We start from the raw sequence: 14,653 nt of genomic DNA on the forward strand, positions 1-14,653 counted from the left end.
TTGTTCCACATTTGCTGGCATCTCTCTGTAAGTTACAGAAGGGGAGAAAAATGGGATAAAGGGTATGAAAAAGTTCTTGAGTTGATGAAACTGTCTTATCTCACTAATAAGGTGTCATGGGTTCTTTTAGGTCTCATAAACACAATTTTCTTGTGTGATTCCTCTGCAGCTCAACACATGTAGAGTCAGCAAAAACAATATAAGCAAGCCTGAGTGCAAATGAGGAAAATGATGCTAGAGTTGTTCTTCATTCTGCTTTCTTTCTCTAGCAAGCTAAATATATATGAAATATTATTCTCATGGGCCTGAGACTTCCCAAGCTAGTTCTGCTTTTGAGCTGTAATGGATTCTTCCAAAGAGCCTCTGCAGTTTGTGACTTCTATCTTCATTTTCCTATTGTTATGTATTCTGCCAGCTCTTAAAACTTCTGCTCATCTCCTGTTCATGTCATCTACCATTTTCATATGCATCATTATCTTTGTGTGCTTTCTCCCTTCTTTCCTTTGTATCCCAGCCCAAACCTTTACTCAAATAGCGGGGTAAATATTAAGACACATACAGCTTTATGCATTTAGATATATTGAAGTTAGCAAACGTAGTGGATTTCAGAAAGCCCTTGATTCTCACACATACACCTCGACAGCGATACAAGTAGGCCTAAATCCCACAACTCAATAAACCCACACTAGAGAAAGAAATAAGTGTATTTAAAATCTGATGTTTGAACCAGTGAGGTATGTTTTTTTTTGTCCCTGTCTGCAGAAATAGTTCATGTTTTTGAGTTTTATGCTGTCCTCTTCATCTCTCCTGTAATGCATAGAAGTTGGAGACAAAACCAGTACATTAGGGCAATGTTTAAGGGATCAAGTAAAATCTCTGAGTCTAAATATGGGAGAGAACTGAGGCTTGATTTTTGTCAGGGTGGCTATAGATGCAGGTGTCACGCATCAGAAGATATTTTATTTTTACTTGAGCAAAATCTGTAAGTTGCAGCAGTAACATTGAAGACAAGATCTTTTGCCAGGACAATAGCCATGTTCCAAATTCTAGGGCACTGAGAAGATGCCACATGAGTTGTCTGGAGCTGTCTTTGCTTTTCTGTCTTGGATAACCAGAAAGGAAAGGCAATAGTAGAAGGTTTCAGTCAATCCCGGTGGCAGAAGCTAATAAGATGAATCATACAAAACCTGTAATGGTACCAGATAAAATTGTTAACATTTTGCAGTGGCATCATGCCAGCCACTGAGATCAGTTCACTTGGCTGAGAAATGAGTATCTATCAAAATTTAAAGTGCTAATTGTCATCACAGCTGCCTGAAAACACTTAGCACATGCAGACACTCTGCTGACCAAAACCCAAAAACTTGTGTGTATCCATACAACATCAACATAACTTTTTTTTTTTTTTTTTTTTCCTTAGATGGCTGAAAATGTGTCAAATACCTTTATGTAAATCAAAGAGTGAGGTCTGTCTCTTGACATATGAGGGCACCATATGTTTTGTAATCAGTTTGGAAATCTTTTTATCCACTCAAATGGAAATGACAACTTCCTTCAACATTCTCTAAGATTTTCCTCAGGCTGAAGAAAGCAATGGGCTTCTTCCTCTCAGTCTTACTGACTCATGACTGGGCAGCCTGGGGAAGTGAACCAATGAAAAACCCATTTTTCTGTGGATATGTTCTTTATTTTTTTCTTAACTTTTTCTGACTAATGGCACTTTGGATTAGAAATGTATTAGGAATATGTCAGATTTGCAAAATGTAAGATAAGTTGATGAGAAATAACTAATACTTCTAGGGTTTCTTGATGGTACAGACAACAGGCAGTAAAAACAGTAAAATATATAGCATATTCAAACCTTTGAGAATCGGTATGAATGTTCCAGGTGTGTTTATGTAGCATAAACTTTCATTTTCTGTTGTGGTGTTTCTGCAATTTCCCTCTTGTATACAAAGCAGTCTCACTTTCCTCCTTCAGACCATGGACATGATGCCAGCTGCCTGAGGGATTGGTGGGTTTTGTGTTCCTTGGAGTCTGTCACCTAGGCTAGATGCCTTTCTAAAAGTCTGCTGTAGTTCAGACTGGAGTGGTAACTTTGAAGCATGAGCTGGAGGGTGGATTTCTGTGTTGTGCTAGTGCTTCATAGCCCTGTTGTCAGAAGGCTGGCTGAAAACCCATGATTGTTTGAAATCTGTTTTTGAAACTTGCTCCTTCAGCCAGCCTTTACTTTCTGATGCTAGACCTTCAGATGACTACTCACAGATATAGCTGTACCATTTCCAAAACAAAAATCATTTGTCCTGTATCCTGCAGTCAGGAAAGGTGGTGAGCTTGTGTATGATATTCTGGCAAGTCCTAGTAAGATATCATTGTATCCTAGTCTATGGTCACCTCTCTATGTTATGAATACATATGGATTATTTACATCCTGTAATTTCTGTGGAGAGCACAGTACTTTTCTTAAAGGTACTTTTCCTCCCCATCGCTTCCACTTTTCATTTTTTTGCCTTGTGCACCGGTATATCTGTATGGTCTGTTGTCTTCAGGAGGAATAAACTTTAATCCTGAGCAAGTATGTGCCTGAATTTACATCATTTGCAGGCGTGCTGAGATTACTGCCTAAGATATAAATAAGGATAGAATCTGGCTCTGTGCAGATTTGGGGTGGGTGCCCACAATCTGTGCTGTTGTGTTTTGTCCTGTGCAAATCTGTTTGTGTTTCAATGTTGTGTTGCAGTGGCTTTAGGAAGTTAGCTGGCCATCCACTGGCAGCATGGCACAGAGCCATGGCCACCTTCTCCCTTCCAAGATCCCTTTTGTCTCCAGCTCAGTGAGAGCTGAGAAAGCAAGGGGCAAGCTGTCTGAAGTCCTTTGTTCCTACCCAGCCATTTGGTTTGGTTCTTGAAGTAACATTCCTTGGCCCCCAAGGAGCAGGTCTTTTTAGCCAGAATGGGAACAAGTTGATGGAGGATGTCTGCTGTCTTGGCTGATGGTGGTCCCCATGCCTGCACTGTCTGTATTTTGGATGCAGAGAATAACATTTTTTTTCACCCTCGTGTGCATTTGGGACATACCAGGAACAAGCAAAATGGGCAATTGCTTTGAGTGGCAGATTGACAGAGGTGGGAAAGGGTGTAAAAACACTGCTCTGGAATAAAGGAAAATGACAGGGACACATCAAACAAGCATAGTAATTGGAGTTCATAGCTGTTGTTTGTTACTGATGTGTATCTTTGACCTTCTCTTTCACCTCTCTCTGTTTTCCTGTCCCTACAAATAAAGGGAGCTGTAGACAACTGAGAAAGCTAGTTTTGATGCAACACTTTTTGGTATTGCTGAGGTGAAGGGAAGATAGCTGAGGATGTAGTTGAAATTTACTTATAAAGAATAAATTATTTGCTCTCTGTTATAATACATTAAAACCTTGATGTCAGTGTGGAAGATATCCAGTGAATTTGAGTTATGCAAGTTTTGCAAATTGTGTGATATCAGTACAGAAAAGTTAAAAAGTGGAGACTAGTAAATAGTCCTTTTAAGAGATTTGTTTTTTATTTTATGTCATTTCCCTGCCCTATCCAGGACCAAGAAAGCTCTTTCCCAAGAGTGCTTTCTGTTCAGAGGCTCTCTCCTAGATGGTGCTTCCTAGACGGTAGGTGCATCTTCCTTCTGTTTTGCCTAACATAGTGCTTGCTTCTGAAGCAGATGGGAAGGATAACACATCTAAGAGTACCATCACGAAGGGGTAGCTTTCCTTCTTGCTATGCTGAGCACTTGAAAAGGGAGCTGTGTGCCCCCCTTTCTACTCTGAAAAATGAAGCAGGGCTTTCATTTAGCAACCACGATGTCTTCTGTAGCATTGTTTCCCCAAGGAGGCATTTTCTTCCACGGGTGTTATGGGATTTGTGTTATTATTGTCTATGCTGTGATGCAGCGCTTATCACGTGGCAGTACCTGGACTCATAATGCAGATGGTTGTGGCAGCACACTGCTGTCAGCAAGACAATTTCTTCATTCCCTTTTCTGTGTAAGTACTGCAGCGTTTAGGTGATGGCAATGTACTCCCCTCCCCTGTAAGAGTGCACTTTATGTAACTCTTGTAATTCGACCCAAACTTTGCCAAAGCAGACAGTTTAACTGGGCTTTACATCAGGCTCCAGAGCACTAGAATTAGCAGCTAAAATGGATGGCATCTGCTTCTGCAAAAGATTCAGCATGTGGTGACTGATTTTTTATTGTTCAAAACAAAACCAGTTGCTCTTTGATGGTTTCTAATCACTTTTCCTTGTCTCTCATGAGGGAAATTGGTAAAACATGCATTTAGGGTCTGTTTGGTTTTCAGAGAAAGCTGGGTGGGAAGATGCATTCAGTTTTTGTCTTTAGGTATTTGATATTCCCTTGCAATGCCAAAAATGACAATGCTATATTACTGCACTGCTGTGTCAAAAGCCCAGAATGAAAAAATCTGTGATTTCACAGGCCTATGCAAATGCAAAACTAAATGCAAAGCAGAAACGACAACAACAACAAAAAAATGCATTTGATGAAGAGTATTGTAGGAGATAAAATACTTCTGGTTTTATCAATATAGATTATTTGGCAGTGCCAAGATTCATACTAGGACTTTATTTAGTGATTCTCCCTAATCACCGCGTGTGATTTTCATGTGCTGTTCATGAGCAGAATAAATTTTCCTGAGTGTATTGGTAATTCAGGTTGAATATTTGAGCATTTGATTTACAAGGAGATCCCAAGCCTATTACATTTTTTTTAGATTCAAAATTTGAATTAATACTATTAGACCTATCAGTTTTATGATGTGCTTGCTCTACTGTCATTGGAAGAATGCAGCTCACATATTTTAATGTAAAGTCTTCTTATATGCCTGAAACCCAATTTTCTTGCATTTTTAACTATTTATTTCAAGTCAGTAGTTTCACTGAATATTGTTTTGTTAAGCCCAACATTTAAATTCATCATTTAATGGGGTAGAAATATGGAAATGATGAATGAGTCAAATTATATTCTTATGAAACCCATGTCACTTCACTGACACAGAGATTGTCTTTACATGGTGCTGATGTCAGTTCATCTTGTTCATGCAGTCCTGGTCAGACCACTTGCTTCACAGCTGCTTTCTTGTTTGTCTTCCTTGCAGCAACTTCTGCTGATCGTTTTTACCGCATTGACAGATCTCAGGTAAATCTCTATTTGGTTACTGTTTCTATAAATCATTTTTAAAGCTATGCCACATGCCACTTAAAATGAATTATCTGTCATTGCTCTTGTGTATTTTAGAATGCTGCTGATGCCTTGTGAAAATCAGAGGAAAAAATTCTGGGCCTTTTTTTAGTTGATATAATTCACATCATTTTACTGAGCTCACTGAAGATTTATATCTGCTGGTGGTGTGCTTTTCTATTTAACTGCCAACCTGATATACAAATCGGGATTTTCTACATTTGTCATTCTTATCATGTCTTACTAAGGGTATCTGTGTGACACTAGTTTATTTGATTTTATCTTTTCACTAATGTTTTTGGTCACCAGAAGTCCTGATGCTCTGTGTGACATGAAATAGCTGTGGAAATTAATGTGATGGTACAAGCTGAGAATGATGAGCAGAGCTGTATCAAATATTCCCAAGGAAATCCACAACAGCATGTAGTTTCATTAGATTCAAACCTGTGGTGTAGATCTGCCAATCTGAATTTATTTTCTGAAAGATACTGAAAATTTTACAGAGCTTTTGGTGTTCCTGGTTTGTAGCCAGAACAGATCAATTAGTGACTCAGCATTAAGTGTACACTGTTGCTTCACCTATTGGTCATTTGCACCTGGTCCCCCTAAGGACTATGTAAGCAGTTTTTGAATTGTATGGACATATGCAGCCGGTGGTTTAGTTCAAGCAGAAGAAGCTGTGACTTTAGCTCGGAGGTCCCAGGTTCAGTGTCTGCATATAGCCACCAAGGGCCTTTGCACACAGTCATATACATGCTTTAATGAAGTTGTGCTTTAACATTTGTAAAGCAAAGATGAAGGAGATGCTGCTACAGGTTAAACTGGACAGTGTCATTCTATTTGGTTTATTCTGCATTTCTTTAATTCTGACTTTGTACAAATTGTCATCCTCCCCTCCTACTTCACTGCCCTATGTTTCTGTGGGCAAAAGACCAATACTATGTGATGGTCCCTGTGCACAAAATGTCGGAAGTTTCCTGTCCATCCACCTACTTAGACAGGCCTACTCACACTCAGTGTTTTTGAAAGACAATGGGACTTCTGTGTCAATAACAAAAAAAGAGGGATTGAGAAAGAGAGCTTTGGTATAGGAGATGCAAAAATGGAATACACAAGCAAATAAGGGTTGAGAAAATACCTGAAAACTATGAAAAATCCTGTCAGATGTCAGCTGAGGGCAGACCTTAGATGATGGTCCTCATTTGGAAATGCAAACATCAGCTTTTTGGGTAGACATCCAGATTTCAGCTGAATGGCGTTGACAGGACCTGAGTCACTGAGCAACAGCCTTTTAAGTGTTGCTGTGAATGTAAAGCTTGCTGGTTGGGAATCTTGTTTTGTTTAAAATCTAAGAATTGCTTATTTACAACCTCAGTAGCATTGCTGTTATTGTGTGTGTATATGTATGCACTTAAATAAATACACACGCAGAGTCACATGAATGTTCTTCAGACTGATCTACTGCCAGGTTTCCTGTAGCCAGTTGGGCTTTCTGTTTGACCAGTGATGCCACAGGTTCGTTATCTGTTCCTTATATCACTCCGACAGGAACATTTGCACTTTGTGACGGAAATTTCGCAGGACGAGATTTTTATTCTGGACCCAGAGCTGGTAATGTCACAGCAGGGGGGGACGCCACCCGGAATGCCTGATCTGGTAGTGGAGCAGGCCTCTGGGTGAGTGGTGCTAGAATCTGGCCTTCAGCAGCCACGTTAGAGTGGGGCATTTCTTTTCTGGTCCCCTTTCTGAAGGGGGTGGGAGTTAAGGTAAAGGGTGGGGACCTGGGGACAGGATCAGGTGCAGCAATGGTAATAACAGAAGGACAGCAGAATAAAATGTACCCTATTACACATCCTGAAGCAAACAGCAGGACTAAAGAGGGATCTTCAGTACCTTTCAATGTCCTCATACCCTCTGAGCATATCTGCTCCTGTCATAAATCTGTATCTAACAAGTTACGAACCTGTTCTCTGCATGGTCAAGGCTTTAATACCAGTATATAAGTCCATGAAGTCCTTTGAGCCTCAAAATGGTGGTGAAGTGTCTCTTTCGTCTCGTCCTCTGGGCAGACCAGAAATACTCCTGTTCTTCTGTAGGAAGAGTCTTGTACTCACAGTGAATTAAGCTAAGATAGCTTGCTATGGGCTGAAAAATGATGGGGACAAACAGACATAAAAGAACTTCAAAGTGGAGTGGAGTATGCAAGGTAATTTCTGGGGTTGAATGCCTTTCTCTTCATTTTTCCCTCCCTAGAATATCAGATCGGTGGAACCCTGCGGTTCGAAAGAGGATGCTGAGCGACAGTGGCCTTGGCAAGATTTCCCCGCACTACGAGGTACCTGACAAACAAAAGGACGCCAGCCAGACCCATATGCTGCAGTAAGAGCCCTCTGCATTTCTCTGCTTGATGACACACTGTCACTGTCACCACAGACTAATGGATTCTTTAATCTTATTGAGTTGTGCTGACATGCCGGAAAAACAGAAGTCCTTCTACTTCTTCTATTTTGTTCTCACTTCTGTTTCATCCTCTTTCTCCATTATTATATGTTCTTGCCTTTGGTATTTTTTCTGTGTTTTTATTTGTTTATTTATTTTTATTTCTTATTTTTTATTTTTCCCCCTCTGTCACTCCACTCTCTTAAAAATGTACACCCATGTTTCCAAAAGTAAATACATTATTTTAGGATGTCTGATATTCCAGCAGGAACCTTCACAGCAGTTGGTAATGAAAAAGACCGATGCACTCACCGTTAAGGTAATTCTGATGCAACATGCAAAAGCAGAAACCTCTACAATCACTGCTTACTTTCAGAGCTGTAGGCAATATTTTTCATATTGTCTTTAGCCAGTGATATCATTGCAGGTACAGGATGACTGAAGTTGGGCTCGATGATCCTTGTGGGTCCCTTCCAACTCATATATTCTCTGATTCTATGACTAAACAGGGGTTTTGCTGCTGATAAAAATAATATCCCTAGTCAGAAGGGGCCCACAAGAATCATCAAGTCCAACTCCTGGCTCCACACTGGACCACCCAAATATCAAGCCACATGTCTGAGAGCGCTGTCTAAACAATCCTTGAACTCTGGCAGGCTCGGTGCCACGACCACTGCCCTGTTCCAGTATCTGACCACCCACCCTCTGGGTGCAGAACCTCTCCCTAACCCCCAGCCTGACCCTCCCCTGTCCCAGCTCCATGCCGTTCCCTCGGGTCCTGTCGCTGTCCCCAAAGAGCAGAGCTCAGCACCTGCCCCTCCGCTCCCCTCGTGAGGGAGCTGCAGGCCACCATGAGGCCTCCCCTCAGCCTGCTCTGCTCTGGGCTGAACAAACCAAGGGGCCTCAGCCACTCCTCATACATCTCGCCCTCCAGACCCTTCACCATTTTTGTTGCCCTCCTTTGGATGTTAATAGTTTTATGTCCTTCTGATGTTGGGGCACCCAAAACTGCACACAGTAGTAAGGGTGAGGCTGCACCAGTGCAGAGTAAAGCAGGACAATCCCTTCCCTCAGCTGGCTAGCAATGCTGTGCCTGATGCACCCCAGGTATGGTTGGCCCTTTTGGCTGCCATGGCCATGATGAAAGCTCTTGACCAACATGTTTGTAAAGTAGCTTTTAATGTAATGACATCTTAGGACATTAAATGTTTAAATAAAACGTGCAGTTTTGTCCTTTTGATAAGATATGCAGAATTGTGTCTTCACCAAAGACTCAGTAAAATCAGCATCAGTTTCTACACTAGTATGCTTTAAAAATATTTCTTAAGGAGTAACAAATTATAAAAACTCTGGTTGAAATAAAACTATTGTTCTAGGAGAGGAAAAGTTTTAAAATTCAAAAGATGGGCTATGGACTCTGTGATCCTGTTTGCTTGTTCAGATTTTGTGTAAGAACATCTTTAATTCTTCCAGCCTATTTTAGAAGTATTTTCTCAGCTTTTTGGTCCTTCAGCTTTAGAATTTTAAAACCAGGTCTTCTGTCTCAGATACGTGTGGACTGAGGCTGCATGGTGCCTGCTGAGTACTGCTCCAGGGCAGATACAGTGTGGATGGGAGTTTGTAGCTGCATGGCTACAAACCAGAAACTTTCCAGCAAAATGGATGCTGCTGAAAGCAGAAGGAGGCATTGTGGGAAGGAATGGTGATCTGCAGTTGCACTGACAGGAAATGCTCATCAGGCTTTTCCCCCATTACTCTGGGAGAATTCTGGATCGGTTCTTGTTTTTGTGCTCTTTGCAGTGCTAGGGATGGTGAACTGAGGTGCACTTTTTGGCAGGAATGGACAACCTGAAATTTGGGTCTTGCAAAGCCAAGGGAAAAATGATGCTTAGACACTTCTAGGCAGTGTGGAGAGATGGTGACAACATGTGGACTTTCTTCTAACTGATGAATGGAATGATTTTATTTACAGCAGTGTGACTGGAAATGCTTATTTAGCTGGAACAATTATATTTATCTGGTAGGTTTATTTATTAGCAGCACGGTAGCATTGCCCAGAGTAAAGTGTACCTGTCACTGTTGACTGTTAAGGCACTGTTTCCTTTAAAGCTTCTCTAAACTGTAATTGTTTTGGCTGATATTTTTTATTTATTTATTTTTATTATTATTATTATTTTTTTTCATGATGAGACACAGTCTTTGATTCTTTCTCTTTTTGTTCTAGTTTAAAGTTTAACAAAAGTCAGTAGTTTCTGAAGACAAGATTTGGGAAAAATGTATTGCTTTAAATTACTTTCTGTAAATTAAATAAATCCAGAAGTTGTTTCCTGAGAAGTTTTAGTGCTGTTAGTGCACTGAAGTTTTTGAGGCTTTACATTTAAAAGTATCCCCATTATACTGAGGAAATGCCTTTTGCTGTCTTGTGCTCCTGAGTTTGCCCTGAGGCTGTTGATGCCTGTTGGAGACACCGGATTCAGGAGCTCTGTTTTCAAAAATTTGTGTCTGTACATGCTCAGGGAGGTTTTGAGCAGGGTCTCTCTGTGCTTACTCCTGGCTGCAGGAGGCCCACAGAAGCTGAGGAGGGGCACTGTGCTGCTGATCGCCAGCAGGAAGGAAAAAAATGGAAGGAGCAATCTTGGTCAGATGGGTATAGGTTGGAAAAGGTGTATGGAGGAGCAGGGAAAAGAGGATGAAAAATCTAAAAAGAAGGAGTAGGAAAAAAAAAAAAAAATGAGTGTATGCAGCAACTTGGGGAGCAGAGTTGGGGTATGGGAAGTAGGCAAGGAGGAGCACAGGGGACAGCCAGATATCTGGGGGAGAGGAAGAGGGAACAGGAGGAAAAGGGTGATTGCACTGAATGGGAAAAAGAAGTGAAGGAGAAAATGTCAGCCTGTAGGGACTTTGAACTGCAACAGATGAGAAGGGACAAGCTGCTGTGCAGGCTCAGGGGGCAGGTGGAGAGAAGCAGAGAAAGCAAAGAACAGAAGAAATCACAATGGGAAATGAAACACAAAGGAGGAGAACATGGGGTGTGGATAGATAAGAGAAGGAGACAGGGTAGGGACATGGTGGCTGTTTCTCTCCAGAATCTAGAGTTCTAAGCTGATGCAGATTATTTGTTATTCAGGTGGGCAAGCTGTGAGGTATGTTTAGACACTGCCTCATTTGCTGCAAAGCTGAAAAATGTATTGTAAATGAAGCAGAGGATTGCAGCGGAGAAAGCAAGATATTACACTTAAGGCAGCTGAAAGCTACTCTGGAGGACTGGTTTCTCTTCTCAGTTTCCTCCACAGAATTTCTGACTGATGTAGATTTAAAACAAACTTCACAAATAGTAACAACAGGCTCCTCATTTTTATGCATGTCTGCTATGAAGTAGTCTGGGTTTCTGGGAGACCATTGCAAGGAGACTTTGAAACAGAGTGAAGGACTAGAAACTGAGTAATATGCTTTCTGTGTGCCTTAGGTTCTGTTACTAAAATTAATGGGAAGTTTGTGCCTTCTTTCTTCTGACTCTCATTTTCCCACCTGCTGAATACAGATAATGTTGCAACCTCACCTTAGAGGAACACAGCGAGTGTAAATTTCACAGTCACAAGAAACCTGGATATTATGGGGAGACTCTGTCAGAGATGCTTAGGAGAAAATTAATCATTTTACATTCTGTGCACAGTTTTGGTAGTGTGGGATAAATGAAGCTTGAGGCTGTGCGCTGCATATACAGAATACAAAAGGATATTAAGCAGGTCTTTTTAAGCATCAAAGCAAGAGCTGAATAGAAGAAAGTAGCATGTGGCAATGTAATTAAAGGTTGTCGTAATGTATGAGTGCAACAGGGCTGGAGCATGATGCTCAGATAACATGAGCTCTGGTATTTCCAAGCTTATGAGTATTTGATTTTCCAACCAAACATTCGACTTTCCAACAAAACTTAGAATGGAAAGTCAAGCATTTATAACCTGGCATTTGAAAGCAAAAGCTTATAAAGTACTTTTATATTTTTGGCAGCTGAAAGCAGCTCAGAGGTTTGTCCTTTTGGATTTTTTTTTTTTCAAATAAAAAAAAATGCAGAGAGGATCTTAACGAGTTGGAGTACAGCTCCCCAAAAAGGAATACGGCAGAGCATGAAAGAGACACCTCCTCCCATCCATGGAGTTCTCATGGACCCGATGAAGGTCATCTGTATCCAGTGTTTTATGTTTGGCCTGAAATATTGCATAGCACCTCCAGCTCAAAGTGTGAGACCCTATATCCTGTCACTAGGGCAAATGACGTGGGACTTGCAGTGAGAGAAAGCGTCTCCGTTGACCAACTGGGGCTGTTTTCTCAGTAGTCATTTGTCTTTGAAACATGAATCGGGAGTGACATTCCTCAGATGTTAAAAGCAGATTAGACCACAGCTGATCATAGTATGGCTGCAGGCTGCTTGGAGTGTCTCTGGCACTGTTATATATATATTTAATCTCTTTAAGATGTAATAATGCTTTCTGAGAAGAGAGGAATGTAGATAGAAAGACAAAGTCTACTAATACAGGGATGCCTTAAATGACTTAATTCAATGAAAGTAGAGAAGAGAACATGTTATCTAAGAATAATGATGATATTTGGAATTGTTTCTGATCACAAACTTTTGGGGTAAAAAACATTTAGTCTGTAATGTTTTTGAGGCAGTGGTTTTCTGAGAGAAAGTTATTTGCACTTTTAATCAGGTGAGCTTCATGCTAATTAATTTTCAGATCGCATTTGTTTAATGATATTTTATGTTTTGTTCCTCCTTCCCTTACACTTTCTGAAGATTCTTTGATGTGTGACCAATTTGTGGAGTGTAAAGGACATGAAAATTAGCATCTTGATGCAGTAGTCTGGAGCTGGAGCAGATCATATCTTAATAGGAACATCAAATCAGTGTGAAAGGTGCATACAACACTGATGGGAAGACAGTTACTTGGATTACTGGTGCTTGAACTTGAAAAAAGCCAAGTACTCTGGGCTGGCTTCACAGAAACATGTAATTGGACTCTTTGAACATGAGTGGGTTCATCATCCCAATTTATCCTGTGATCAAATGGTATAGTTAGGTGGGCATGACCATTGCCTTAGAGCCTGTTGCAAGCATTCATTGTTGACCGTGTATTTTTTTTTTGTAGGTATGCGTTTGTCACCCTGTTACATGATGAAAGAGAAAATAAAAACAAATAACACAATAGCATGCAAAAATGAAAAGGTGACTATTCTTTGGTAGATGTTTAACCTATGTCTTTAATTGAAGTCACTCATTTACCCATTGTTTGGAGCATTAACAACCACTCTTCTAGCATCTGCCCACCTAACACATGTAAAGGGAATGAGTTCCAAAGCTGCTGGATTCATTGTCTGAATTGAGTGCATGGCTCGTGAAGGGTGGATGAAGGTTGGCCAGAGTGCCATCTGGCCCTGTCAGAGAAAGGAAGAAAAAGCAGCTAAAGGGGCTGGAAGCCCTTTACACTAAATAGACATTAATTAGCTAGTAATACCACCCAGGCACTGCTTTACGATGCAATAATAACCTAGTTCCTGAGAGGGAAGAAGAAAAAGGCTGAATGCCAAGTGTTTTAACTCAACCACAAGAATCAGATCATTGCCCAGGAAATCAGTGTGACTGTACAGACATTACAAGTTGTTGTTGTTGTTTGTTTCTAAGAGAAATTTTTGTGTGGTACAAGGTGAAAAGAGCATTTGGGATATGAGCTTGCATGCAGAAAGGAAAAAGAATGCTCATCTAGTTAAAGTTCGGAAAATGTAAAGAGGTCATTTGCATTTGAATGTTTGTGCAGGAGCTACCTAATGAAAGTGAACATTTAAAGGTTTAAGGGTTGGTGAAGGATTGAAAAATTCAAGTGTTTCCCCAAAATTCTTGCACTGGAAATCTTCACATCAGCTCTTAAACTGTCAAAGAAGCCTGTCCTGGTGAGTTTTGATAGTAAAATCTGAATTAGTTTTCTGGTTGAGATTTAGTTTACAGGCTAAAACCATAAAATGTGTATGTTTTAACCACCTATTTGTGTACAACTGTACAAGTGACTCTTCTATTGTTTAAAATCCCAGGTGAGGCTACGTGAGTAGTGATTGCTTTCAGTGAAGTCTTATTTGAGTGATGGTATAGATCATACCTCACTTTCACTGTACACTCATGTAGTCCTTAAATAGAATTAGAACATAATAAAATGCAGTGTCTGTGCTCAGCTCCATTTCCTTTTTCCTCTGTTGTCTAGATACTTTTACAAATAGCTTGTAAGGCATCATTCTTATTACCTTAAAATGGAACATGAAAAAGTTTGCCTAAATCAGCTCTCCACCTCTTCCTAGGATAATGATATTAAAAATGAAGGGTGTTAGTGAAAGGAAAGATGAGGACTTAAAGAAGAGGAAAAACGTGAAGAGAAATGAGAATGGTTCAGGGAAAGGTAAATGTGGCTTAAATAGGAAAATACTTTGAAGAATGCAAAAAAAAAAAAATGTAATTATAAGAAATTGTTTGAGTGAAAACAAGTTCCCTCAGTAAGACTGAGCAGTAAAAATTGATGTATCTGAATGTGTGGTCTGGTTCTGTATTTTGAAAGCTCTCACTACAGTCAGTATGGTGCAGTCACAATAGTTAAAATCTTGCCTAAATTCCCGATGGAAGCTAAAATTTATCCATCATTAGGAAATCTTTTCTTCAGTTGCTGCTGAAAATCTCCCTTTACCCCCATTTCTTGAGACTTTATTGACAAAGAAGGCACCTGTTAATTGTTTTACGCTCTTGCACCCAGATATGGTGAATAGTGAATTTCAAGTACATTATGCTCTTGATGTGAATATTTATTATCTCCATGTACTTCAATATTTTGGCCTTCTTCATTGTCTCTGGAGGTTTTCAGTTGGAAAAAAAGGAACAATTATTGCATTCCTTTGGAATTCTACCTTGTTGATAGGTGCCTGTGGTTCTGAGAAG

General features: G+C 40.2%; 1 protein-coding gene across 6 annotated transcripts in view; it reads left to right on the plus strand.

Moving 5' to 3' along the window:
- DGKI (diacylglycerol kinase iota) overlaps nt 1-14,653 on the plus strand; it is a 217,036-nt gene that overhangs the window by 160,792 nt on the left and 41,591 nt on the right. For all 6 annotated transcript variants that reach the window (XM_035343056.1, XM_035343065.1, XM_035343080.1 and 3 more), the window contains 4 exons: nt 3,583-3,652; nt 5,159-5,199; nt 6,790-6,917; nt 7,495-7,620. In XM_035343056.1, coding sequence (XP_035198947.1) covers nt 3,583-3,652; nt 5,159-5,199; nt 6,790-6,917; nt 7,495-7,620 — 365 coding nt within the window. The remainder of the gene's footprint in view (nt 1-3,582; nt 3,653-5,158; nt 5,200-6,789; nt 6,918-7,494; nt 7,621-14,653) is intronic.

Source organism: Oxyura jamaicensis, chromosome 1, assembly GCF_011077185.1.
Source record: "Oxyura jamaicensis isolate SHBP4307 breed ruddy duck chromosome 1, BPBGC_Ojam_1.0, whole genome shotgun sequence".
NCBI classification, from domain to species: Eukaryota; Metazoa; Chordata; class Aves; order Anseriformes; family Anatidae; genus Oxyura; species Oxyura jamaicensis.